Source organism: Bombus terrestris, chromosome 13 (assembly GCF_910591885.1).
Source record: "Bombus terrestris chromosome 13, iyBomTerr1.2, whole genome shotgun sequence".
NCBI lineage: Eukaryota > Metazoa > Arthropoda > Insecta > Hymenoptera > Apidae > Bombus > Bombus terrestris.
This window is the reverse complement of record NC_063281.1, coordinates 10,655,415-10,669,760: the sequence shown is the minus strand read 5'-3', so window position 1 is coordinate 10,669,760 and position 14,346 is coordinate 10,655,415. Positions and strand designations below refer to the sequence as shown.

The 14,346-nt window shown below is 39.5% G+C and overlaps 2 protein-coding genes across 2 annotated transcripts; both read left to right on the top strand.

Annotated features, from left to right (window-relative positions):
- Positions 1 to 36: 36 nt before the first annotated feature.
- On the top strand, positions 37 to 632 carry LOC110119826. The gene is made up of 3 exons (XM_048411255.1): positions 37 to 174; positions 242 to 358; positions 432 to 632. Exons 1-3 carry the CDS (start codon positions 37 to 39, stop codon positions 630 to 632), a joined length of 456 nt encoding a protein of 151 aa, XP_048267212.1.
- An 860-nt stretch (positions 633 to 1,492) lies between these two features.
- Positions 1,493 to 3,228, top strand: LOC100651970 (DNA topoisomerase 1-like). Its single transcript, XM_020866302.2, has 3 exons — positions 1,493 to 1,887; positions 2,310 to 2,458; positions 2,867 to 3,228. Exons 1-3 carry the CDS (start codon positions 1,493 to 1,495, stop codon positions 3,226 to 3,228), a joined length of 906 nt encoding a protein of 301 aa, XP_020721961.2.
- Positions 3,229 to 14,346: the final 11,118 nt, after the last annotated feature.

Sequence of the window (14,346 nt, the reverse complement as noted above, 5' to 3'; positions counted from 1 at the left end):
ATTTAAAGAAAAGGCTCGTCGATAATATTTTAGACGATGAATTTGGACAACGATATCCAGAGGAAGAAATTCTCCACGCTTTTGGTAGCTGATAACGTGGAAGACGAATCGCAGATGGATTCGGCTCTTCACGGTGAACTTGCTGCGAAGATCGTGGAACAAATTTTCGACCAGGTATTCGATATTTTCTATCGCAATAGACACGCGCAGTCTACTTATTATATTTCCATGAAATCATCAGATACAAAAGAACGAGGATCTGAAGGTATCGTTGGGCCCAGGTCTTTATCATAAACACAAAACTAGAGACACCATGGCAGCTGATAAATCGTATCGTCAGACCAACAATGACGACGAGGTAGATTCCCAATATTCTTGTAATAATTCCCTTTAACATCTTGCAAACGCTTTAACGCGTTTTACTATGACAGATCAAACATACGCAAGAGTTGTTGAACAAGATCATGCTGCTTCTTAATCGACTGATCTTCGACGAGGTTCAGAGAAAGACTTGCATTTCTCTGCCATCCGATTTGCTCGAGTTCTTGGACTGGATGTTGGAAGTGCATCCGCAAACAAATTTATTAGAACAAGTAACGCGTATTCTATTCGGATCTGACTTTACAAGTTAAATATTTCATGTCGAACGCTCGTTTACATCCAACATTCTCGATCGAACTTCGTTTCAGCCACCAGCGTTACCATTGATACACGAGCAAGATAAAGATCATTTTCCACGGGACAAGTTCCTCTTTCAAAGTTTCCCAAACGATCAACTCGAAGCTGAGATTAGCGAATTGTACGCAAAGATTCGATTGATAAAAAGTCTGATAAAGGAATACAGTGATCTAGCAGAAGACGATAAGGCGAAAATTAAATCAATTCAGGAGTATCTGGTTAGATTCTTAACTCTGGCGAAACAAAGCATCGAATCGTCTCACTTGACTGAGAATCGAATGACCATCGCTACTCTACGCTATTCTTAAACCTACCGCACCTTTTTCGGCGCAATCGAGTTTATTATACTTTAAAAAATTATTTAGATCTCAGAGAAATATGGAAGAAGTGGTCGTTGATACTCGCGAGGTCTCGTTTCGATTTTACGGGAAGAAATGCTTTTTTATGATTGAAAGTCTTTTTATACGTTGGAATTATCAACTCGAAATTTTCACCGTTATATGGCTAGTTTGTCCATTATTTCAGGCGAAGCAGCTAGATTTGATGCTGGAATATATTGAAGTGAAAGAGGAAGCTGAAAAAAACGGGAAATCTGCAAATGGAATAGCAGAAGGGAAAGGTGGGAAAAGCATTCCTCAGTATCAAGTAGGAATGAGTAACGCGAGTAATGCAAGTTATTCGACGAGGCCAGATAGTTTTTCGCCTTTAATGAACGCGCCGAACCTCTTGAAACTGAGCAACACAAACTTGTTCACGAACGAACAACTTTTTCAAGAAAGTAAATCCCGTAACTTTGCGACGATTATACGATTCAATGTCGATTATTTCTATCTATAAACAGTCTTTATACGCTTTAGACAGAATTGGCGGTGCTCGTAAAGGGAAAAGACTAGCCAGGAGCCTGCATAAACGTACAAAGCATAATAAAATGCCAAGAAAGCGTAAAAACCGGAAAAGGAAGCACGGTAGGCATCGCAAAGGTGCAAGTACTATTGATCAGTCACGACATAAGGACACTATGCATAAAGCTGCTGCTCTGCGTCAAAAACGTGAATATCTGAGCAAAGCCTTTTGGGATTCTTTCGATTCGGGATACGAGGAACCTTTAATTTACGACTCTATGGATATGGTGAACGTGGAATCGAATGCGGACGGTATACGGGTGAAGGTTAAGAAAGAGGAAAAGCTGAAAGACAAGGATGATAAAAAGTATGTGTCACATCGATAAGACATAATTGGCAGATTGTGGATGATTATGCAATTCTATAGTTTTACCAGAGTAATTAGAGAAATGAAATGGAGATTTATTCGTGAGAGGCATGCTGTGCAGTTTTGCACTTTCAACCTTTTGTCATTAGTATCGCGTTCAATTTCGTGATTAATTTATATTCGATAGATTAAACTGAAAATCTGTTGGCAATTTGGCTATAGATATTTTTACTTCCGAAATTAATATGTTTCTCTTGAATTAAATTTCCATTTATTTTGCATGCTAAAAGTAAAAGGAACGAAACGAGATACAACGTCGAAAGAATGAAACTTGCCATAATCGCGTAAACAGCCGCGGTTCAATAATTAGCGAAACGTTAAATAACTTGTATCATTATGATTTTATTTTCACATAAGTACAGTGCTCGATCTTGGAAAGAAAAGGCGACAAACGATTTGAAAAAAGATGACACGGAAGATCAGAAAGGGAGTATTAAAATTGAAGCAGATACATCAAAATCTCTTGCTAACGTCCAGTTAGAACGAAATGATTCTAGCGAAGAAGACAAAGGTAACCTTGCAAAGATTGATAGTACTCATAAATCCGTAAAATCATTCTTTTTATCGGGTATTATACAATCTACATTTTAATAAAATATGTAAGTATACTATTAGGAATTATTAGGGGATCGATTTTATAGTAAAGATATTCTTAAAACATTAAAAATCCTCTTCTCGTGAAATTTACACGTACAAAGTTCAAAGGTTAAAGGATTTAGGAACGAACAAGATTAAAAGTCAATCTTTATCGCAGTTACGTATGAGTAAAATACCTAATAAAACCTGTAGGATTCCTTTGCTCTGATTTGCTTGTTTGGTGCAACAGTATCGATTGAAATGACGATTCTTTAATCGTCATTTTGAAAAGTGTATTTGTCAATGTATTTTGTCGCATTTATTACACGCATCTTTGTATCAGACTTGATGAAAGAAGAAGAACCGATAACAGGCAAGGATCAACTAGAAGATGAGATATTGCTGCTCAATAAGCGACAAGCCTGGAAAAAGAAGAACGAACAACAACTGGAAGAAGTTGCTTTCGGTGAAGATATGAGGAAATCATCGAAAGACAAAGAGCTGTACGAAAAATTGACCGAGATCGATAAGAAAATAAACGACGTGGATAAGACGCAAACGAAAAATTGCAGTGTTAAGGATTACACGACGAATAATCGAAACAGCTGTAATTTATCAAACGAGGACAAGCTGAGGATGCTCGAAGAGAAGATAAATGTTTATGCGGATAATGAGCGAGAGGAGAAAGCGAGAGGTAAAAAGTGAAGGTGGAAGAGAAAGTTACGAGAAGCCGAAGAAGTTGACAAGTTCACTAAGAATGAACTACCCGCGATAAATTGCAAGATAAAGTGAAACGTTAAAGAGACGGACGTTAAAGAAGAACTCGGAGTTCGAAGAACAAACGACAAGGAAGATGCACTACAAGAGATTATGCAATTATATGGTAAATTTGCCAAGTTCTTTCGCAATACTATAATAAAGTTCCGTAAGGAAGTTGCTCGAAAAAGTTTTCTTTTCATTTGACGAAAATAAGAAGATGACACAGCGCTAAGAAAAACGATTAGTCAAAGAAGATAGAAGATCAAACATTACGCTAACTCATCGCAAATGCAATAATAACGCGCACGACATAGTATTTAATTTTACACTTGTACGATATCATATTTAGAATAAATTTTATAAATAACAACTATCACGTTCGATAATTATCCTTCCACGTGTGTACATCGATAAACTATGGAAGAAAATATATGGCTACATATCGTCCATTTACATATTTCCCAACTGATACGTAACATTGCAAAGTGATATACATATTTTTATATATACAGTTGCCAGCTAAAGTATACTAATTTTTTCCTAAATACGTATTTACAGTAAATATTCTCTAACATTTTTGTATACGCTTTCAAATTGATTTCAAGTTTTATCAATACGATTATGACTCATTTTTTTATTGTGTCTGATTACGGTGCTAGTAAAATTACAAAATGTTTTATCTAACGCACGTAATATACATAATCAAATTTTGCTAACATTTACTATGGTAAATGTCGAAATATTTTTATCAGCCACTCTAGATTCTTAGCTGTATTTTTGTTCTTTTCGCCCTCTCAGCAGTTTCATTTAATTATAGCACGCGTATATAAATAAAGCAATAAATAGACTACAATAGTGAACATTTATAGGTGGAGTAATTGTATTTGCGACACAATAGTGCTCAGCTGCGTAATATCGCGGCGAACCGGGATAGGTTCGCGTCGTTGCTTGACAGCGGGCGTCTAAATAATTTCATCAGATACATCGATCGCCGATGAGCTTTATCGTAATTGACACATTCGCTCTATCTGGCCGACAGGCGAGCCTGTGAAACCTCGTAAATCGTCCTGTCGTTGCGATGAACCCGACGGCCTCTCGTATGTTTGCACACGCGTACAACGCCCGTGTTAATCTATGTACGAAAACTGCTTAAAGCCGGCGATTACTATCACCTAATTGCTCTCTAAGAACAGATACGATTAATCAAGCAATAAACCCGTTCTGAATCAACAACATCATACCTTACCTCATACCTTAAAGCGATCTTCCCTCTAGTTTACATGTATGCAACGGAAATTTAAATGAGTAGAATTTCAGGTATTTTTTTATAGCTAACGAAGTCTTTTGAATTTCATCTTCAAGTTAACGCTGAAAAGCGAGTGAGAATACGCTTCGTCTTAACTTAAGATACATTTATAGAGTAAATTTTCGTCCCTTGTGACATAATCTTACAATTTCCTGCTTCTACAAATTTTGATTAAAGCCAGATATTTTACTGCTTTACTAACTTTTTTACTTTCCTAACTTTTACCGCTTTACGTTTACTTTACAAGTTTTTTTATTAAAGAAGATATCGAAGGCAAAGCGTATAAAGGAAAATAATTGTGTACGTTTAATAAATACTTCCGTAAGAAATACGATCGAGTTAACACCGTCCATTTGCAAATCGTATTTCTCTATCGTCAAAAAATTTCTCAAAATTCAGTAGAACGTGAAAGAATGTCTCCGTTCGATTTTCTTAAAGCCTCAAAGGTTTCTACCTATCGAAACAGAGGCTACATTGGGATACTGAAATCCAATTGTAAGACAGTTCAAACACTTTGATAACCGCGTGGCCGACAATCCCAAGCAATGTTCCTCGATCATTTTCCTAACTCTTCCAAAACTTCGTAAGATTCGGGAAAAAAGCGAATAACGAAACTTGGCTACCTGTTTCAACGATTTCATAATCCGGCTAGATCTAGCGCGAGTCCGACGGCAAAACTGATTAAATCTTGCCAAGGAGGAAAGGAGTATATCTCATCGCGGTTGCTCGTACCTACTTCTTCTTCTCTCTCTCTCTCTCTCTCACTCTCTTTCTCTCCCCGTCTCCGAAACTCGCGATAGAAAAGAAGAAGAAAAGTATGCATTCTCTCGTCTCCCGGGGCACGAAATATCTCGAAAGTTTCCTCGTAAAGTAAGTCCACGCAGCGGAATTCCCCCGGGCCAATTAAATTCCCGAAATCGGACGCGCTCGCTTATGCAGGCAAGGGCAAGGTGGAATACGGAAAAGGGAGAGAATCTAACCCCGTGGTTGGCGAACGTTATTACTTATTCGACTCAAGGATTTTAAGGGCGGCCGACACGCGGATTTATTTAGATATTCCAACGGTGAGCATCTGCTCGAGGTTCGACTGGATCTCGTCTGGCGTGCGTTTTCCTCGTCGTTTTCGCTCTTCTTTCGACCCGCATTAATATACACGGAGAACCGGCGTGTCTGCGATCGTACGGAAACCCCAGCTATTTTTACATAACATTAAGTTGTTCGTGTAACGGAGTGCTGGCCCTCAGTCGTACCGACGCTTTGGGTCACTAATGGGGGTTAAAACGCAGAGGCACAGCTACGACACCAGACGCGTAGACGCATCGAGAGAAATTTCACCGATCGACTTCCACCCTCTTCGACCGAACCACTTGCCCTTGCACGAGACGCGCCAAACTCTTTCGATCCGACGCGCGTCAAATTATTTATTATTACTTGTTTCGTGTACAGGACAAAACGGGAAACGTGTAAAATTGCGTGAAAACACGTGTTACCTTTTATACATCACAATAGAATTATGAAAACCAATTAAGATAATCGGTATCAAATGTTCGATTTTTGTAATTTAGTAAAATGTACGTGTATTTATTTATTTCGCTGCATTACTTTCATTCCAATCAACTATGCATGACATAAATCAAAGGCTCGATAGTCTGAACGTTCAAAAACGGAAGCGGAAAGCTGCTCCTTGTACAATTGATACGTGTGATTAAAATCATTGGCAAATTGGCGACTCGCGTCCGTGCATTTCGTAGTATCGGAACAGGTACGTTGCACGCGACGTGCAGACAAATTTTTAATGACGAGGAGAACCGTGATGTATTAATGTGGAGCTCGCTGGCTTTTAAAGGCGACTGATAGAATTTCACGCGGACGAAGAATGGAAGAACGACGGTGAACAATCATAAAAATGGAGGCACAGTTTCAAGAGAACATTCGGGATGTTCGGCAGCTGCGATAAGTACACATTGTTCGACGCATTGCACGGCGACGTCGGAGCTATCGTTAGTCACGCTTAACCACGTTTTTCGACGACGATCCCCGTCGACGACCTCAATTTAGTGGCAACGATCGATCGATGACCGGAGTCAAATGCAAATCGCAGCCTCTTAATTGGAAAATGAATTCGACTACGGAGCACGATTATTCGCGAGAGCAGGGCCGTCGGTGGAAACTAGTTTCAATACCCGTCGTATGCGTCGTTTACGCCAATTGTTTCGAGATGCAGAATTGTCCCGAGGCCCTGGATTAACTGGGTTTTACGGTCACGTCATTTAAGGAAACATTTTCGGCATTTAGTACTAGTAACATTGTACTCGTGCTATTTGCTAAACAAACTTGAACTTTTGTATGTTGAATCACCAAGCCCATGAAAATAGTGCGTCTCAGTTCCTTCGTTTTTACAATGTTTAAACAAGATTTCATTTGGCAAAATTAACCTCCGAATTTTTCAAACCGGAAAAACCTAGTCTCCCGTAAAGAGGTATTTTCTACAAATAAATTTCTGCTTATAAATATTTTTTAAAATTTATACGATTCTCGTAACCTTCTCGCATAATTGAGCTAAATATAAGTAGAATCTTACGAGCCACAAAAATTTATTTGGAGAATAGAATAACACGAAATTGTACCGATAACGATAGCTCGACTTTGCGTATTTGTAATCAGATTTTGTCGTCTGCTTCTTATCTCTCGCAAAACTTCCAAACTTTTTACATAGAATAGTTTTATAATTTACAAAATACAATGTTTACACTGGTGTATAATTCTATAAACAGACAAGACTATTTCAAAATTTCAGTACATGACAAAACCCGTTATCCCTTGAACTATTTATATTGCTGTTAAAAAACCGATACATTATGAAAGATATTCTTTGTCGTGTCATCTTCATCCATCGAAAGAAAGCTAAAAGAACGTTAAGAATGAGGAAGAAACAAGGGAAAAAACGACGGAAGAAAGGGAAGGCAGAGGTACGGAGTGAAAATCGTGATGAAGAGAGAGAGAGAGAGAGAGAGAAGTGGGTGGTGGTTGGTCGTTGGGACGGGGTCTGGCACGCACCCCCGAATGACAGATGGTATTTTCGCGTATCATGATCGCGGCTAGGATAGTTTCCTATATCGTGGAATATACAGCCCCGGCCTGGCATCGTCGACATGTCGATAGCAGGCCTCGCCGTGCGATACATCCACCGATATCCCCGTACCATGAGTATCCGCGGTCCATCCCCTTCGTTCGACCGCTAAATGGCCCAGCGGAGCCACCCCCATGGTGCTCAATTATTGATACTTACCCCTCGTGCCGCCTCGCATTTCCCCGGCTGCATGTTCCCGATGCGTTGCGTCCTTCGATCCTCTGTATGCGAGCGCATCTCCCTGCGACGAAAGATCAGCAAGCCAAAGTCGAAAACTCATCTGGAAAGATATAAACGTAAATGAATTTCGAGCCGGGTAGAATTTTTCATTTTCGCGCCACTTTTCGATTGCAGTTTCCTTTTCTAAATAGACTGCGAATCAGAGGCATAAAAATGCATAGAACGCGCATGAAAAATATATATAAAATATACAAAATATGATACTCGTTGGAGTATTTAATAAACGAAATGAATATATACGTAGATGTTGTTCAAAGAATATGAATCGGCATAAGTAAGAAATATCTTCAAGTACGTTCCGCGAGTACGCGATACTCGACGAGGCGAAATTTTCTACTTCGATATTGAAATTCTTCTTAGTGTTCGTTGAACTTTGTCTTAATTAGGACAAGTGAGAAAATAGATCGCTACCTATCTATACGAAGGATCGAAAGTTTGGAAAGTGGTAGGAGTTCGGGAGTTCGTAAATCGAAATGAAGAGAGGGGAAGGGCTGAGAACCGCTGTTGGTCGCAATGGCCTCGATTAACCGTTTGACCGGCTAGAGCGAGTGGTCAACGTTTTCCAGGCGTCCAGCTCGCCCTATTAGATCTACAGGAAGCCTGGAACAGATATCCGGAGGTGGACGTACCGTTTCAATGTTTCTTTGCATCGAATTCTGAAGCTGGTCTGTTCCACGGGGGAAAGATCGACCAGAGAGAGAGAGAGAAAGAAACAGAGAGACAGAGACAGACATAGAGAGAAAGAGAGAGGGAAAAAAGAGGAAAGTGCTGTCCACTGATTAAAAGTTTTCTGTTCGACATCGTGGTCGTTCCTTCGCCGAGGCTGGCTCGATGTGAGATTAATCGTGGCTTCTTCGACCAAACCGTAGAAACCAAAAACCGATATCGGCGCGAATAAAGCGAAAAGAACAGAGAGAAAGGGATAAATGGAAGGAAGAAGAAGGAAAGAAAGAAGGGAAAAATGCAAACGAATGGGACGGATGGCATTGAAAATATAATCTAGCCCACGGTCTTTCCGTAAACTTTAAGACATTCGTCTATTCGAGGCTCGTTCGTCAAGCGAGTCGAGGAAAACGAAAAGAAAAGAAGCAGCCTCCATAAAGCGATCGGGAAGACCCTCGCCCTTACACCCATAGACGCGAGGCCGCGTTTCTCCTCTAAGTGTATTAGACTCGCGTTTCGGGTCGTGGAAGAAGCTGTGCGGGGGGTTTGGGTGTAAGCCGGAGGACGGTTTCGAAGGGTGCGAGAGGGTGGTCCGATGCCTGTACCCCGCTAATGGCACCCTCGGGGTATTCCCGGAGAACCCTCTCGTATTTATTATTTAGCGAGGATACCGGTAGGTGGAAGGAAGCGGGTGAAAGAGCAACGAAGAAAGAGGGCCAACGGGGTAGCGCGAACGTGAAAGAGAGAAAGCCTGCAAGAGAGGGTCAGCAACGGCAGGCCACGAGGATTTATCCGCAAACATCACACATCGGTCGTAGACTTCCGTTAAGCACGATTTCGAGAATGGAAACCGCAGGAAATTAACGGTGACACGTGGTTCGACTGGACACGTGTTTAGCCGTGTGTTAACGATGAAAAATACAGTATCCGAGCTCCGATCGAACCTCTAATCGGCACTTCAAAAATGATAATAATAATTCCTGTTAATGTTGACGGGATATATCCTTCGTTTCTTTTCCTTTTCTTATTTTTTCTTTTTATAGAAAAGCATGAAGCAATAGCGGCGAGTGTAAGAAAAGGAAAGAGACAGATAATAGCGTGATAAGAAAGAAAAAGGACTGGCGGGGTCAGCCAGTTCGTAGCAGGTTACGTACAGCGACGAGAGAGCAGAACATTTGAAAGATGTAAATTATCATAAAAGTGAACGCGTCACAGACGTGATTTTTCAAATGACATACAGGAACATAGAAGTTTGATCTATGTTTTAATTTCCAGAAGAATATCTCGTACAGATGGCAAATACGTGATATCGCGTAATAGGCATGTTCGGTGCGATGTACATGGGAAATCATTAAAGAGTTCGTCATTAAAAGTACGTTACAATGGCGGAGGGAAATCCGAATGGAAAAAAGCCGATCGAAGATTTATCGGGACGGTATCAATAGAAGAATCGGTTCACAGATTACGTGGTGACAAAACAGCTGGAAAAACATCGGGACGAGGGAAAAACAATCGAAGGGGAGGCGAAAGGGGGTTGGACGAGGGAATCGGGAAAATCGGAAACAATTGTCGCTCGTGTATGTTCGAAGAGAGGACTTGTGCGCGCGCAATTTGCGCGTCAGGAAAATGCATGCTTCGATGGCAGCAGCTGCGGGACGTTATTGATACTACATTTCTCCCGATTTGACGAATTGCCGTATTGGACTAATGGTCCGAATACGAAAGCCCCTGCCGATCCAGACCCAGCTTCTGACTCGCGGCTTCCTAGCGAAATTGTTGACCCCCCGTAAAACTATAACCTGCTCATAATTCTCCGACATTTTCGGTCTGGAGAAGCCGGAGGAAAAAACAAGGACGTGGTCAAACAAATGGCAAAGGTAATACCGATACTTCTGCTCCGTTTACTTTTCGAAAATCAATGCCTACCAATCGAGTCTTTCTCCGTTTCCGTGATGTCTTTCTCCGTTGAACAATTTTTCATCTTTACCGTGTATAGTGTATCGGATGTTGTAATTTGTTACGTAATATATTTCAACAAATTATTTGTAAGAGTTTAGAATGTTCGGAGGATGTAAGAATAAATTTTCAAATTACTTTGAAAACTATTACTATGTATAGTACTATATATAATACAATATATAATATGATATAATAAATAATATAAGAACTATTATTATATATATAAATTCAAAAAAGATCAGACACGAACATCTATGTTAGAGATACTATAGAGATGCGTGTTACTGAGAGAACTGTGATACTGTTAGAGATACTGTAAATACGTTTGTATGGTCAGAGCTAATCTAAAGACAAATTTGTATTTTCACATTTTTAAACTTGACCTTAAATTCTATATACGCGTTACGTCGTTCGAAAACTAGTTAAATTATACGTATTATAACTGTAAGCATTTTTCAAACTGCTACGTATGTAACTGTATGAGAGCTGTATAACTGTATGAAAACCTTAACATATGCAGATTAAACGCTATTGACTAGGAGAACGATATGTATAAATGGAGATGTTCACCGTGCTATATATATTTATGTAACAAATATACCGTCTACGTTTCGATCTATTTTAGTATTTGGAACGGATTCAAGTAGACTAATATAAATTAAAAGTTCTTACCAGAAAAATCTGTCGTAAAGGTGAACCGAAGCATTTTAGCGGGACGCACAATTTTCCTCAACCTCGGCCTGGTCGATGCTAAGAATCAACGTCACCGAAATACCGCGGTGTAACTTTAAAAAAAATAGGTCGATTAAGAGCGCCGATATCCATCAAACTGTCTCTTAAAATGTTCGGCCGGCGATCGAAACATAATCTCGAAATGGAGAATGAATACAGAAACACGATTCTACTACGTTCAAAAGAAAAAAAGGAGACTGAGGTACGAACAACAACACTAGCTAACGATATCGTCGCACGTGGTAAGGAAAAAAAAGTCAACAAAGACAAACTGCCTGCGAGTATATTCTAAATATATACAAACCATTCGATCTGGCCTTACTCGGCGTCGATTACTATGAAAAAATGTAAACTTTAGAAATTGACGACTTAAGAGCTAGAATTGATTACAATATCGCATAATCCAGAACATTTTTTCCTTCCATTGACGTATATATGTAATACACGATATTCGAATTTATATAAAATCAAGAAATACTAGATATAACGTTTAAAATAGTAAAAATATAAGTAGCAGCACATTACGTTATAATTAAATATTATTTGATAAATAATATTCGTTGATAAATGCTTGTTAGATATCGAAATGTCGTAAACAGTAATTTGCGAAGGCAACGAATTTTCGCTAGCAATATGGAACAAGTGTCGTTAATGGCTGACATATTGAATCCCGATTACGATGCGGATCAGAATAATCGTAAATTCGATCTACTCTCAAATATCCATTAACGTTTCAGTTAATCTCGAAATAATTAATTCGATTTTATCGAAAGACTAGAAAATCCACATGCCTTTATATGACGCGTGATTGCAATTTGCCAGAAATGTCTAATTCGTTTTCCCGCCATTTTCATATGTATACGCATTATGGTTAACAATAATTTCTATTCGTATATTTACACTTACCTAACTGGCTAGCCGAAACAACTTTATGATATTTCGTAGCATCGTATCAGGAAATCCAATTTTTGTACCCCCAACCAACACGTACACCAAGTTTTCTCAATTAATTGATAAAAATTAACTTCCAATTAACGAACATGTGCACCACTTCACCTCACCGAACACTTTTACGAAAGAAAACATCAAATCAAATGTTGGTCTGATCGGCGGGCGTTAGTGTCGCCACCTACCGACGATGTCGTGAACTATTACTTTCGACTTAAGTTATCCACTGCCAGTGATCGAGTGCCGCCAAATCAAATACTTGTCATTTTCGTTGTTCGAAGAATAATCTTATCTTTTCGTAGGTAGATGCTTTTAATTTGTTTTGTACCCCGGCATATCTTTTAAATCTAAGATCAGAAAGTACCAAGAACTTAATCTCTAACCGTTACGTTATCGTAAAACGCGTATGTATTAAATGTATTTTTTAACATTGTTATCGCTTAAATAATTTTGATGTCTAGACAGAAAATTAAAATAAATAGAACTGCAGTTTCGATTCCTCCACTTTTTTTGTTTCTAATATAATTACGGGTCTGTCGCAATTAAAGCACTCACATTTCCTATTTTTCTCTCGAATTGATTCAGAAAAATAGCCCCGAAGCCGAGGAGAAATGAAACTACATTATGCATAGCGCACCATTTTGCTTGCTGCATTCTCGGGATGATAATGGCATCGTTTGAAGTGTTCGCGTAATTAATGAAGCTAAAAACTTTTGACCCTTAATTACGCTGTCCATTGTATTTCGAGAGTTCTTTCTTTCTCCGGACTACTATGAGAATGCGAATAAAGAATACGGACCATATTGCAATCAACGAATGTCTCAAGGAATAAATTATATACACGCGATCATTGTTCCTGACCCCTGTTACATCTGTCCCCCTATATAAAATTTCTAAATAAGAAATTCAAAATTTAATGACCCTGATATCGCTTTAAAAAATAAAATGACTGTTCTGCGAAACGATAATTTATAAATAACGATAGGTAAGAATAACAATTGAAAGGCAATGGTCGTTAGGAAAATCTATATATCCAAAACTTCGCGAAACTTTCACGATATCTATTGACGATTCAAAAAATTCCTACTTCCCGTGTTATACGTGATAATTATCGTTTTTGGCATTCTACTGTTTGCGACATGGAATATTTAAGTGGGGTGAATTGTGGCGAACGAATATTCTTGCATCTCGTGTATACGCTCGATACGCATTATACAATGGGACAATTAACGTTGACCGACTCTCGCGTAACGTTAACGCTCATCGATATCCCGGCGATTGTTTCAGTAAATAGCGTACTCATAAACAATAATTAATCGACTCGACCATAAATAAACGCGGAGAAACCAACGATCGATCGGTAAGGGATCGTTCCAGTTGGATTCCTCGAAGGAGGCTCACCGGATAATACCTACATTCTTCGGTACTCGGGCAGGAATTTTTCTAACTAAATTTAAAGGATAATCAGGATTGCAGCGATTATCTACAATTACTCCATTGCTCGGAGTAATTGTGTTAATAGGCCAGAAAGAACGAACTCGAAGCCCACGAGAATCGTTTCGCTGTACCCTGCCTGAAAATTATACCTTTGTGCTTTAAACGCTTACGAATCGTGAGCTAACAGTGCTCTCCAATCTAAGTACTTTGGACAGTACCTAATCTCTCGTACGACCTAAGCAAACTCTATCCTCTGTCTAAATACAATCCGTACTACCTGGACTAGGAATATCTCCTAGTTTTTGCTCGATATTTTCCTATATAGCGTAAAAAAAGTATACAACAGCCACTGCTATGCCGATGATGAACATGAACAAACTTCAAGCGGACAGAACAAACGATACTTGAAGAATGTTGGCGAATTTAATGTCGGGCCTGAGCCTGGCGTTTAACAACGCCAAACGATCTACCCTATCCAGCGAGTCCCATCGAGGCCCCGAAGGAGAGTGGGTGGGCCTGACACTTGCGGCCTCAGAACGAAATCGACGGTCGAGCTTCGAATGGCGGGACAGAGAGAGAGAGAGAGAGAAAGAGCGAGAGCGGGGGCTGCGGTGTAAGAGTCGGGGCCCTGAGGGCCCCTCATTCGAGC

Excerpts from the sequence above, each read along its gene's own strand:
- LOC110119826 (XM_048411255.1), top strand. The coding sequence starts at position 37 with ATGAATTTGGACAACGATATCCAGAGGAAGAAATTCTCCACGCTTTTG. Across the intron at positions 175-241 it reads TGGAACAAATTTTCGACCAG|ATACAAAAGAACGAGGATCT; the intron begins GTATTCGATATT and ends TGAAATCATCAG. Across the intron at positions 359-431 it reads AGACCAACAATGACGACGAG|ATCAAACATACGCAAGAGTT; the intron begins GTAGATTCCCAA and ends TTACTATGACAG.
- LOC100651970 (XM_020866302.2), top strand. The coding sequence starts at position 1,493 with ATGTCGATTATTTCTATCTATAAACAGTCTTTATACGCTTTAGACAGA. Across the intron at positions 1,888-2,309 it reads AAAGACAAGGATGATAAAAA|TGCTCGATCTTGGAAAGAAA; the intron begins GTATGTGTCACA and ends ACATAAGTACAG. Across the intron at positions 2,459-2,866 it reads TTCTAGCGAAGAAGACAAAG|ACTTGATGAAAGAAGAAGAA; the intron begins GTAACCTTGCAA and ends TCTTTGTATCAG.